The sequence below is a fragment of the Mastomys coucha genome, unplaced genomic scaffold, assembly GCF_008632895.1.
Source record: "Mastomys coucha isolate ucsf_1 unplaced genomic scaffold, UCSF_Mcou_1 pScaffold18, whole genome shotgun sequence".
NCBI classification, from domain to species: domain Eukaryota; kingdom Metazoa; phylum Chordata; class Mammalia; order Rodentia; family Muridae; genus Mastomys; species Mastomys coucha.
The window spans coordinates 13,808,722-13,821,916 of NW_022196900.1; the positions used below are offsets into that span (position 1 = coordinate 13,808,722).

The 13,195-nt window shown below is 39.5% G+C and overlaps 1 protein-coding gene and 1 non-coding gene across 3 annotated transcripts; one reads left to right on the forward strand and one right to left on the reverse strand.

Annotated features, from left to right (window-relative positions):
* On the forward strand, positions 1-12,428 carry LOC116095323 (protein NipSnap homolog 3A-like). Of its 2 annotated transcripts, none has more exons than XM_031376772.1 (7): positions 1-292; positions 4,317-4,527; positions 6,111-6,269; positions 7,209-7,358; positions 10,028-10,114; positions 10,203-10,375; positions 12,338-12,428. In XM_031376772.1, exons 1-6 carry the CDS (start codon positions 233-235, stop codon positions 10,277-10,279), a joined length of 744 nt encoding a protein of 247 aa, XP_031232632.1. In that variant the 5' UTR covers positions 1-232; the 3' UTR covers positions 10,280-10,375; positions 12,338-12,428. The 2 variants fall into 2 exon arrangements, with proteins under 2 accessions (XP_031232632.1, XP_031232631.1); XM_031376771.1 differs by lacking the exon at positions 12,338-12,428 and adding an exon at positions 10,642-10,745.
* LOC116097378 lies at positions 7,988-8,094 on the reverse strand. The gene has a single exon (XR_004121392.1). It is a non-coding gene; the product is annotated as a U6 spliceosomal RNA (small nuclear RNA).
* Positions 12,429-13,195: the final 767 nt, after the last annotated feature.

Below are 13,195 nucleotides of genomic sequence, written 5' to 3' on the forward strand. Positions count from 1 at the left end.
CAGAACCTTATAGGACAAAAGACTAGCAAGGAGTCAAAGCTGATATCACAGACCATACCGGTTGGCCCTCTGCTACCCGGAGAAGGGAGGGTGGAGTCGCTCCTCCGAGCCCCGCCCAGTCCAGCACGGACTAAACTGAGCAGGAACAGGCACCAGAAAGCAGGGACAGCGCGTGTCCCAGCACGTGTCCCAGCAGCTGACGTCTGTCTTCCAGCGCGCTCCAAGTCGCACCATGCTCGCACTCCGAAGCAGCCTGAAGAGGATGCTGGCCCCACAGGTTCTGGCGCATCAGGTAGGGACTACAGGTCACAAGCAGGAAAGTGGGAGGAGCTGTGTGAGGTGCTAGATAGAGTATGGCGCAAGCTGTTAGCGCTTGTTGAGTCTAGGACGTCTCAATTCCTAGGAACCAGCAGGTTGTGGCATGGGAGGACCTTCTGGAAACTGGACTAAACTGTGAAGAGACCTTCACCAAAGGGAACCCACCATTCTGCCCTAGCTGTTGAGCGCTGGCTTATCCAGGGAATAAACCCTGGTGGAGAGAGAAGAGTCGGGTTAACCAAGTAAATCCTGAGGAAGAGACTAAAAGCTACTCTTCCAGTGTTGTCCATACAACGTGACCATTTGTTTCCTTACAGTTATTTCGCTGGCTTTGTTTGGTTTTTGATTTTTAAATCAACGTTCTCTTTAATGAGTCAGTGCTGGCAAGATCAGGTTTTAAGTTGGATGCAATGAAGTGTGTGACGTTTCCCCAGCGTAATTCTGACTCTACAACAGAAATCTGGGAAAACAGCTTTATCGAGCCACTCACACACTTCCTCCTAGAGCTCTGTAGGTTTCCTCCTGTGTATCATGTCCAGGAAACAAGAAAAGTCTGTAGCCTTGACAATTATTGCCTTCTCCAAACACACAGTCACTCTTTGAATCAGCCTGTGAAGTACTGTGAGTGCCACTGGCTCACTTCCTAATGTTTTATTCATTTTTCAACTATAGATAATAAGCACTTGTTCTGATAATCTCGTTAGTAGATTTTGGTTTAAAGCACACACACACACAAAAATTGCCCATCAAATGCAGAGATAGCTGCAGATTTTTATAGGAAGTTTGCTGTTTTGAGCAGTATAGTGATTTGAATAAGTATGGCCCCATAGACTCATGTGTTTGAATGCTTGGCGCACAGGGAGTGGCCTTATTGGAGTAAGTGTGGCCTTGTGGAAAGAAGTGTGTCACTGTGGAGACAGGCTTTGAAGTCTTATATATAATCAAACTATGCCTGGTATGGCACACAATTTCCCTTCGCTGCCTGTGGATCAAGATGTAGAACTCTCAGCTTCTTCCTCATCACCATGTCTGTCTGGATGCTGCCTTGCTTCCAGCCACAACGACTCTGAAAGTGTAAGCCAGACCCAATTAAACGTTTTCTGTATAATGTTTCCATGGCCATAATGTCTCTTCACAACAATAAAACCCTGCCACTTAGTACCAGGAGTGGAGTACTTCTCTGTTCTTGGGATATTTTAGCAAAGAATTTGGTTACATTTTGCCCTTGTCCAAAAAGATTGCCTAAGTCTAAAATGAAGAGTTTTGGATAAATTGCCTTAGTAAAGGAAATCTTAAAACAGCCTAGTATAGACTCTATCATATGGTTACTAATATTCACTCTTATAACGAGCATTTTAATGAAGAGGAGCAAACTGAACAAGGAAAAATACAAAATATATGATTCTAGGAGAAATGGGCACCAGAAAGTGAAATAGAGCTAAATCATATGTTCAACAGTATAAACAGATTCAAGATATTAAATGAATAAAGAGCATAGAGACCTCAATGTGAGATCCCACACAACTAAGTTTCCATCTTGTGAGAAGGAATTAAAGAACAGTTTGGATCCAGGCATGGTGGTGCATGACTTTAATCCCAGCACTCAGGAGACACAGGCATGAAGATCTCTAAATTCAAGGTCAGCCTGCTGAGCAAGTTCCAGGTCATCCAAGCTTAGGCAGTAAAGGAAACCACAGAATCCAGAAAGTTGGTATAGATGTAATTCAACAAGGGGGCCATGTCCCAGCCCCAGCAGGCTGCAGAATTTGGCAGCTTTGGCCATGTGGTTCTGGTTTCTGAGTCAAGAATAAGAGAAAGAATGGAATCTCCTTCTGCAACCTAGGAAAGCTGCTGAGACCAGGTGTATGGCAGGGGGTTCTCTGCATGTAGGCCAAGAAAGGCCATTGTTTGAAGCTGTAAAGATGGAGCCCCCAAAATGTCATACATGTCTGAGCCATGGGATAAACAGTGAAGAAAATGGTTAACAGGGAGTGGAATCAACTCAAGAGAAAACAAGTGTATTGCAGTCAGCAAAGCTGAAAGGAGTTGGAGATCTGAAGAGTGCTTTGACATCAGACATAGAGATGCTGAGTTTGGAGTTTGACCAGCTGGTTTTCAGTCTTGCCTTGGTCCATTCTACTCATATTAAGCTGTCAGTATATACAGTGATTTTTCTATATTTTTATATTCATTTGATCTGCTTTAGCAGATTTTTCTGGTATTATTAACTTCATGAAATGGGTGCATGATAGCCCAACTTGAAAATAAGATGGGCTTTTATAGTATGATGTCATACAGTATATGTACACATATGTGTGTGCATATGTACAGACACAAACTCAAGGAAATTTTCAACACAATATTTCCTAGGGAAAAGTGCTCTCAGAACAAAAAATAGCAACATAGTAAGAATACATAATAGATAAGATAGAAACATAGTAATAAAAACATAATAAACATAAAGTTACATAGTAACTTTAAAAAAAATACTTGAGCCAGGTGGTGGTCCACGCCTTTAATCCCAGCACTTGGGAGGCAGAGGCAGGTGGATTTCTGAGTTCAAGGCCAGCCTGGTCTACAGAGTGAGCAGAGTGAGTTCCAGGACAGCCAGGGCTATACAGAGAAACCCTGTCTCGAAAAACCACAAAAAAAAAAAAAAAAAAAAAAAAAAAAAAAAAAAAAACTTGAGAGGCATTTCTACCACATAGATATAACTGAATACATTAAAGCCCATCTTCTCTCTACATTTCTCATAAGAAATTCAGGTAATTCTGGCAATGATTTTTTAGCATCCATGCTCTATTTCAGTAGCTCCCAACCTGTGGGTCATAACCTCTTTGGGTCACATATCAGATATCCTTCATATCAGATATTTACATTACTATTCATAAAATAGCAAAATTGACATTAAGAAGTGGCAACAAAATAATTTTATGGTCCAGGTCACCACAACATGAGGAACTGTACCAAAGGGTCACAGCGTTAGGGAGGTTAAGGACCACTGGTCTATTACCAGATTTGTGACATGGTTGGAGCAGTAGCATCCTAGTGCATTGCCTACATTCCAGTTCTATTTTTGCTGAATGTAGGAATAATTATTTGACCTGAACAGAAATTTCTCTTTTTAAGAAAAGTTTTCTTTAAGCTGGGCATGGCAACATAGGCCTTTAATCCAATCATTCAGGAGGCAGAGGCAGGCAGATCTCTGAGTTTGAGGTCAGCCTGTTCTACAGAATTCCAGAGAAAAACCCTATCTTGAAAAACAAAACAAAAAACCATTCTTCTTTTAGTAAACATGTTCATTGTATATGCCCAAAGGTATGTAGTCTACAAAGTTCTTTCATATGTGAAGCTCTACTCACATACACTATGGATTAAAAGAATATAAGGGAAAACAAGTTATGGGAATCTCACCAGGCAATGGTGACACATGCCTTTAGTCCCAGCACTTGGGAGGCAGAAGCAGGTGGATTTCTATGAGTTCTAGGCAAGCCTAGACTACAGAGTGAGTTCCAGGATAACTAGGGCTACACAGGAAGACTTATTTGAAAAAAACAAAACAACAACAAATCTTAATTGATTCTCTGGCCCAAGGGAATTTCTAAGATAGCACTGCCATAGTTTGGGGCAACTTTACATGAAAAGGTGACTTAAGGAGAACTCACATGTTTAACAGTAGATATTTTTTGAATCCACTAAAACACATCAATGGGGAGTTGAGAAGAGAAATAGAAAGAGGGATTCTGCCGGGCGGTGGTGGCGCACGCCTTTAATCCCAGCACTTGGGAGGCAGAGGCAGGTGGATTTCTGAGTTCGAGGCCAGCCTGGTCTACAGAGTGAGTTCCAGGACAGCCAGGGCTACAGAGAAACCCTGTCTCGAAAAACCAAAAAAAAAAAAAAAAAGAAAGAGGGATTCTGAGTCAGCCCCAGATTTGGTTGGAAAGATGTTCAAGTTTTGTCATTCCTCAAATACTGAAATTTGGTTTCTATTCCCTCAGGTGTGCTCATCTTTTACTGCTAGCCACAGACACCAAGATGGAACGTTCTATGAGTTTTGTACTTATTACTTTAAACCCTCAAATGTGGAAAAGTTCCTAAACAATTTTAAGAAAAATGTTCATCTTCGGACAGCTCACTCTGAATTGGTCGGATTTTGGAGTGTAGGATTTGGAGGCAGAATAAACACAGTATTCCACATTTGGAAGTATGGTATGAGTTATCCAGTTCCAGAATTCAATATAGATGTCTTAGATGCCTATACATTAGTACAAAGACAGATGGAAATTTTTTTTTAAAGCATACAGAACCAAAAAAAAGTAAATTCAAGACCATTCTTCTTGGTCCATCTTTGATAACTCTTTTCCAAAATCTAACATTATAGCTGTAAAATTACGAACTATCTATCAAATCATTAAGTTTTAGATGACTAGTCTCAAAAACTTAGTGACTTATTGGAACACTGATTTAATGCAAAATTTAAAACTGTTCACAAAAGCCCGATTAGGTTAAGATCACAGAATGAGAGAAGTATCTGATGCTAGACCTGGTTATCAACATCCTGGTGGAAAGAGTTTACACATTCAGGGTTTTCAATAACTGGAGGTTGAGAAAGGATGGCAGTCAACTTTTGACCTCCTCTCAATGCTGATTATTTTTAGTTTGTTTCTTACATCCCAGAGTGTTACAGAGCTTACTGTCATACTACTTTAAGAATTAAAGGAATTTCACTTTAACATTACTATATGTTCTACTGAAGCTACATTGCCTTGAAAAAAGGAGAACAAGTTACAAAATTATTCAAGAATGTTGGTTAACTTTAAAAGTCTACTATTAGTAGCCTACAGTGGGATTTGAGCATGTTTAGCAAACTCTTAATAATTAATTGCATTTAGTGTTTGGTCATCTATGTTCGATTAATGTTCACACAATTCTTGAATGAGAAAAGACTCATTCTGTGAATGACGTGGGTATACTTGGGTTTTGGTTGGATTTTGTTTTATTTTGTTTTGCTTTTTTCTGTTTTGAAAGACAAAACACAGCATACACTTCAAATGTGGTTCCTGTTAAACCATGAACCACTGGGAAAAGTAATTAAGTCCTGTTTGCTATAAGACAAGAGTAATTTCGTATCCCTCGAATTAATTATATAAATATTTTACCTTAGTCTCATTACAATAAATATAGCACTAGGCCCATACATCATTAAACATGTCTGTTTCAGTAACTTAGAAAGCAGAGAAATGAATGCTGAGGAGAAATGATGGGTGGCCACAGTAAGGGAATCAAAACTAGTTTTTTTGGTATAGAAAAGATACCAAGTACATTCAAGTTTCACATAGGTTAACATGTATTCAAGATATATCTTGACCACCTACCATCACTGCCAAAGCAGAATTTATCTTTCAGCTGACACCATCAGTTGAATGCCTCAGTTAAATAAGAGTAGTCCACATGGAAGGAAGTGTTAAACCCTGTTGTAAGCTGCAAACCTGAAAGTCGACATCATATTATTTACCATGTCACAGTCTGAGAAACTTAGCTCCTGTCCACAGTATCCTTCAAAGAACCTGCAAAAGCTATTCAATGCTAGTGCAGTAGTTGTTTCCCTTTCTTTTACCCTGAAGACGAAGAACAACTTGATGCTAATGTCACATCTCCTCGAATGGCTGTCCACAGATCCACAACATGGCGTGCTTGCATGCTCCAGGTTAATGATTTACAAGTGATCCAAAGAAACATAGATGATTTTAAATCATTTAAAAAAAATTTTTCTCCACGTTTTTCTGCTGCAGATAATTATGCTCACCGTGCTGCGGTTTACAAAGCCTTGGCCAAGGATGGGGAATGGCAAGAACGATTCCACATTCCAAGTTTGCCTTTGATTGATAAACAAGAGGTTGAGATTACCTACTTGGTACCATGGTGTAAAATAAAAACGCCTCCCAAGGAAGGTGAGTCTGTCTTAGGCACTGTGGATTGTCATGACTGAAACTGTACATATTTTAAGTTCTAATGTGTTTGGGGACTGAGGGAGACTCCCTTTTATCCGTGGACATAAGAGATTGTTGAGATAAAACAAAGTGCACCTCTTTGTTTTATACTTTATCTTTTTTTTTTTTTTTCCTGAAATAGAGTTCTGGCTGTCCTGGAAACTTGCTCTGAAGACCAGATTGACCTTGAACTCACAGAGATCCTCCTGCCTCTGAGTGTTGGGATTAAAGCTGTGGGGATTAATTCTTTGCACTTGAGGGTTTTTAGAGTTGTAAATCTTATGTACATTATATAAAATGCCACATAGTCAGCAAAGGTTGAGAACTACACAGTGAGAACCAGGGACTATGTACGGGGCAGTAAGGGATGATATATGATATTCTGTCATCATTTTAAAACAATATTAATATTTACATATAAACTGTATTACATAGAGATATAATAAATACATTGAACATATATCTATAAATCACACTACATTTTAAATTTTAAATCACTGCACATGTTTTTCCTACAAAACCGACCATTTGGAGGAATTGATCAAGTGGAATTGCCAAGCTTGTTGGCATGGGTGCTGGGGACTGAACTCTGGTCTTCTTCTAGAGCAGAACGTGCTCTTAAAAGCAAAAGCATCTCTTCAGCTGACACTGGATCCTCACTTTTTGTCATCTGTGTAATCAATAGCATAAATAAGTTTAAACACAGACAAGGAATTTCTAAGGATAAAAATTAATGGAAAATGATACAAATGTAATTACTGTGTCTGTGTACATGTGTATACATGCACAATCCTTGAGATATGAACATGCTGAGCAGGCTTCTACTGAAGCCAAATAAATATAAGTATGAATAGAAATTCCTTGGCTATCATCTTTAAAATTGTTTTTTCCAAAATCTAGGAATCTATGAACTGAATACTTTTCAGATGAAACCTGGTGGCCCAGCTCTATGGGGTAACGCATTTAAAAGGGCAGTAAATGCCCATGCTGATCAAGGCTACGTTAAACTAATTGGTGTGTTCCATGCAGAGTATGGATTGCTCAACAGAGGTACAGCTGTTTATTTCCTTTTAAATTTCCGTGTATGTTAGTGACTAATTCATCTTCTAAGATATGTTGGTTACATTATATGTTATCGACAAGATCATGTACTTTTTAATTTTTAAGAATTGAGACGTCTCTTACTTATAATTTAATACTCACTAAAACTATTTTGAAATGATAAACTCCTATTTTCTTTGACACATAAAATGAGCAAATTTTTTATGTCTTTATTTATATGCAAATTTCTCCATTCCCAGTTTCCCCTCCAAAAAACAAAAAAAAACAAACAAAAACAAACCCCTGTTGCCTCCCCGCTCCCCATGCCTGCCACCCCGCCTTCTCCCACTTTCTGGCCCTGGCATTCCCCTACACTGGGGCACAGAACCTTCACAGGGCCGAGGTCCTCTCCTCCTATTGATGATCGATTTTGCAATCCTCTACCATACACATGCTGCTTGAACAATCAGACCCCTCTATGTGCAGTCCTTGGTTGGTGGTTGAGACCCTGGGAGCTCCGAGGGTACTAGTTAGTTCATGTTGTTGTTCGTCCTAAGGGGCTACAAACCCCTCAGCTCCATTGGTCTTTTCTCTAATTCCTTCACTGGGGACCCTGCACTCAGTTCGATGGATGGCTGAAAAATATGGAACGCTTCACGAATTTGCGTGTCATCCTTGCGCAGGGGCCATGCTAATCTTCTCTGTATCGTTCCAATTTTAGTATATGTGCTGCCGAAGCGAGCACAAAATGAGCAAATTTTAACAACTACAAGAGCCTCAAGAAAGTTTACTCCTTTTATAATCTTTTTTTTCCTCTAAATATATTATTTTCAGTACTAGGGATTGAACCTAGGACCTTCTACATGGTAGGCACATGCTCTGTTACTGAGCTATATTCCCTGTTTCTATTCTAATTAGGTTTCTATTGCTGTGATGAAACACCAGGGCCAAAAGCAACTTGAGGATGTGAGGGTTTATTTCAGCTTATATTTCCAGTTAATAGTCCACCATGAAAAAAACTTAGGACAGGAACTCAAGGCAGGAACCTGAAGGCAGAAACTGAAGCAGAAGCCATGGAAAAATGTTGGTGACTGGCTTGTTCCCCATGGCTTCCTGAATCTGCTTTCTTACCCTACCCAGGTTCATCTTTAAGCCAAGAGTGACATCATCCCCAATGGCCTGGTCTTATCCACACGTCTTTAGTCAAGAAAAATGCTCCACAGGCTTGCTTGTAGGTCAATCTGATGGGGCACATTTCCTCAGCTGAGGTTCTCTCTTCCCTGACATCTCAAGCTTTGTGTTAACAACAACAGGACCAACAACAAACGTAACAAAACTGACTCATTTGTCAACTTGGCATGTAAACATGCCATGGTAATAAACTTTCCTTTCTTGTTTGTCCTTGTCTTAGTCAGGGTTTGTATTCCTGCACAAAGCACCATGACCAAGAAGCAAGTTGGGGAGGAAAGGGTTTATTCAGCTTACATTTCCACATTGCTGTTCATCACCAAAGGAAGTCAGGACAGGAACTCGCACAGGGTAGGAACCTAGAGGCAGGACTGGATACAGAAACTGTAGAATGCTGCTTACTGGCTGGCTCCCCCTGGCTTGCTCAGCTTGCCTTCCTATAGAACTCAGGACTGCCAGCCCAGGAATGGCACCACTAATAATGCTAAAGTCCCTCCCATCTTGATCACTAATTAAGAAAATGCCTTACAGCTAGATCTCCAGGAGGCATTTCCTCAAGGGAGGCTCCTTTCTCTGTGATAACTCCAGCTTGTGTCAAGTTGACACACAAAACCACCCAGTACAGTCCCCAAGACATGTTGTTAATATTACTACAGTATAAAATCTAGTATAGCTTTAAAAGTCACATAGTCTTTAAAAGCTCAGTCTCATTTTAAAATTTGGATATTTTAAAAATATCCAAAGTCTCAACTGCGGGCTATTATAAAAGCAAAAAGAAGTTCCTTTCTTATTCCAAGATGGAATGAACCAGGGCACAGTATCAATTAAATTCAAAGCAAATCCAAAATTCAACAGTATAAAAAGTTCAGTGCCTGACATCTGGGACCTACTCATGGATCTTCTGGGCTTCAAGGGGCCTTGGATGTTCCACTTCTCTAGTTCTGCCAACCTCAGCCTACACAGCTTACCCCTTGGCCCACTCTGAACCACAGCTGCCACTGTCCTTGGTAATCATCCCACTTTCCTGCCATCTCCATTATCTCTGCTACAATGAAGTTGCAATCTCACCAATGCCCTTTCCTGGATGCTCTTCAGGGACTCCCGACCAGCTACACAGTGCCAAGAATCAGCTGTATGCCTGTATGCCCTCAAAACCACCTGGGTGACCCTTATGCATTCATTACCAAGTTCAGCTGCCAGCATGAGATGGAAGAAGGAAACATAGTAGGAACTCATACAGTTTGGGTCTTGAATTCCTTTATCTTGCTTATTTTACTTTGCTTTTCAAGCCTGTTTCAGTTCATCTATGAAACAAGTTTGACCAGTTAACCTGTAACCTTCTCTGCCAAGTCTCTGACTACTCTGAAATCTTACCACTGAAACATTTAGTATCATTCTTTTAACTTGAAACCATTGGACTTTTTACTTAGAAAAACTTAGTTTCTTTGTATTTATGGGCAAATGAAACAGCTTTTGATTTGCTTCTTCAGTTCACGTTCTGTGGTGGGCTGAGAACTTAGACACTCGGACAGCTGGGAAACATCAAGCGCATGAAAATTCCAGAGTCGTGTCTTCTGGTAAGCTGTTTCATGAGGCAAGAATTATTTTTAGAACCAGTTTGATGTATCTGAATAACTTTGTGTGTTTTATGAAATGTCTTTCCAGTTCGGGAAAGTGTCAACTACCTGGATACTCAGAAGAATATGTTCCTGATTCCTTGGCCGTTTTCACCATTGAAATAGTTTCCTACCGATGTTAGTAGCTGATGTGAGATGTGTCAGTGGCCAGTGCTTCAATTCTCAATAGGGAATTATTTCAACTTTTATTTGAAGGAAGTGGTAAGTTAAATTAGTATGCATTTTAAAGCCCTTTGGGGTCCCTTTTATTAAACCCATCTCTACATGGGAAATAGAGTTCATTTCCCCATACTTAAAAGTAATTAACTTAAAAATAATGTTATTTTGTCCCAATGAAATCTTTGAAGACTCTTTGTTTTATAAGCTGAAATGCCTTATTGTTTTTACTAGTATCTACTTCAATCAGATCCTTTGTAACAAAGAGACTTACTCACTAGATCAAGATCCTTCTTCTTCATTTGTTTCAGAATACCTCCTCTGTAAGACAACCCTTTGTTCAATGAGATCATATTTCCAAGCTTGGGACCATATTTTTAAATAATTAATAAATACATGAACTATTTTAATCTTGTCTTTTTGGCTGCGATGATTTTTGCTCTAGTATTTTACTTAATAATATCAAATGGGATTTATAAAAATATTATTTAACTTCTTTCATATGAAAAACTGTACAATAATCTGTGTTGTCTGTATTAATCATCAGTCACTCACTTAGAAAACAATAGACTGGCATACTAAGCATTGTAACATCTCAGGTTTATATGCTGAAATGTTATTAATAATTTACTAATATTTATCTCAAATTGTTTCCTATTTAACAAAGATACTTGTTGTATCTTACTTAAATGAGGTCATTCTAGACATGGAAACATTTGCCTTAATAAAAAATTACCAATATATTTTACTAGATTTTATATTTTCATCATCTTCTTTAGAATTGATGTAATGCATAGAAAAGAATAATTTATCATCCTTATTGTAAATATGCCTACATTAAGGAAATATCATGACTTGTTGTGGTTTGGACCTAGAATGGTGCCCCTCCCCCATCTCCTCAGTTGACGCCTTCATCAACACATGGTAGTGTTACTGAATGATGCTAGAAAATTTAGGAGATAGGGCCTAGATGGAGAAAATACATCTCTGGTCTTGTGCCCTTGAAAGGTATACTGCAATCTTGGCCCTCTTCCTCCATCTCTGATTCTTGGCTGCCACAAAATGAGCAGCTTTCTTCCACCATAATGTAGTACCTCATGACAGTCTAAAAAGCAACTGTGCTTAGCAACCATTACCCCGATACCCCTAAAAACATAAAACAAAGTTAGTCTTTCTTCCTCTAAGTTTCTTTTTCCTGGGCATTTTGTCATAGTCAGGCCTTCCCTGTTCCATCAGGAGTACAGGATCATTTCATCACAACTACAAGCATGTGTTTATCCTTCACCATTTGGAAAGGATTGGCATGAATCTCACTTTTAGACACAGCATCCCACCCCCTGGGCAGAGAGGACAGGCAGTCTTCTGGTTTTGCTTCTGTTGTACTGGCAAGTATGGGAGGGGTTCTCTGTACTTCATTTCCCAGTCAGAAGAGGTCCATGATGTTCTGGGGAACTAAGGTTGTGGTACATTCATCCTCACCAATCATGCAGATCATGTGTCTGCAAAAGGAGGACATAGTAGGGTCACCGAGGAGAACCTGGACTCCTGTGATACATCAGAATCATTTGGAAAAGATGACAACAGTCTATTTGTTTGTCTGTTTTGGTCTTCCGTTTGTTTGTTTTTTGTTTGTTTGCTTGTTTTGAAAAGGGGTCTTATGCAGGCTAGACTAGTCTAGAAGTCACTGTGTAGCCAATGATTTCCTCAAGTTCCTATCCTCCTGCCCCTACTTCTGTGCTGCTTAGTTTTATGTCACCTTGACACAATCTATAGTCATCTGAGAGGAGAGAATGTCAATTGAAAAGCTGCTTCCATAAGATCTGACTGGAGGTAAGCCTGTACACATTTTCTCCATTAGTAACTGAAGGAAGAGGGCCTACTTCATTGTGGGTGGGGACACAATGGACTGGTGGTCTAGGCTGGTAGCCCTAGATTCTATAAGAAAGCAGGCTGAGCAAGTCATGTGGAGCAAGACAGCAGCCCACCCTTGTCTGTACCCACCTCCAGGTTTCTACCCTGTTTGGCTTCCTGTCCTGACTTCCTTTGCTGATGGTCTATGATGTGTAAGTGGAAACCAAATAAACTCATCTCTCCGTAAGTTGCTTTTGGTCATGGTGATTCATCACAGTGATAGTAACCCTAACTAGGACAGCTTCCTAAATGTTGGGATTACATGCCCGTAACATCATTTTTGACTTTCATTTGGCTTGTCTGATTCCATAAATAGCCTTTAAACTATAGCATTACTTTATAGATAAAAAATGTTCTTTAAAAATCCCCTAAAAAGTGATCTCTCTTCAATCTAATCACAACCAGCATCTGACACACAAAAGATATTCATTGAACTATAGGCCAGACATATATGAACATATATGAAAGAAAATATGCAAAAGTCTGTGGTTAACAAGACAACGTACCTGCTTTCATGTAGTCAATATTCCTGAAGAATTAATTATATAAGATACAGAGTTAAAGAGCATAACCTTGGCTAAAAGAGCAAAATATGAGGGCAGTGAGTGGTGTGCCAGGGTCTAGTTAGCTAGAGGTAATCTCTCTGTGACGATTCTTTACCCAAAGCTAAACAATGAGAAAGGTCAAGCCAGGAGGACTTAGAGAGAAAGAACACTGCAAGGAAAAATGCCAGAAAGTGTGCAAGCTAAAGTTCTCAGAAGAAGTGAGTTTAAATGTCCAACAGGAAGGCAGTGGGCAAGAATGTAGTGACCTAAGAGAAAGACAGAAGTGAGGAAAGAAAAGTAGGAGCCAGAGCACATAGAACTTGTAAGTAGTTTGGATGTTCTGTTCAACATGCTGAAAGTTTCCGTGTTGAGTAGCACAAACATGCATTGCTTTATTTTCTAAAGACTT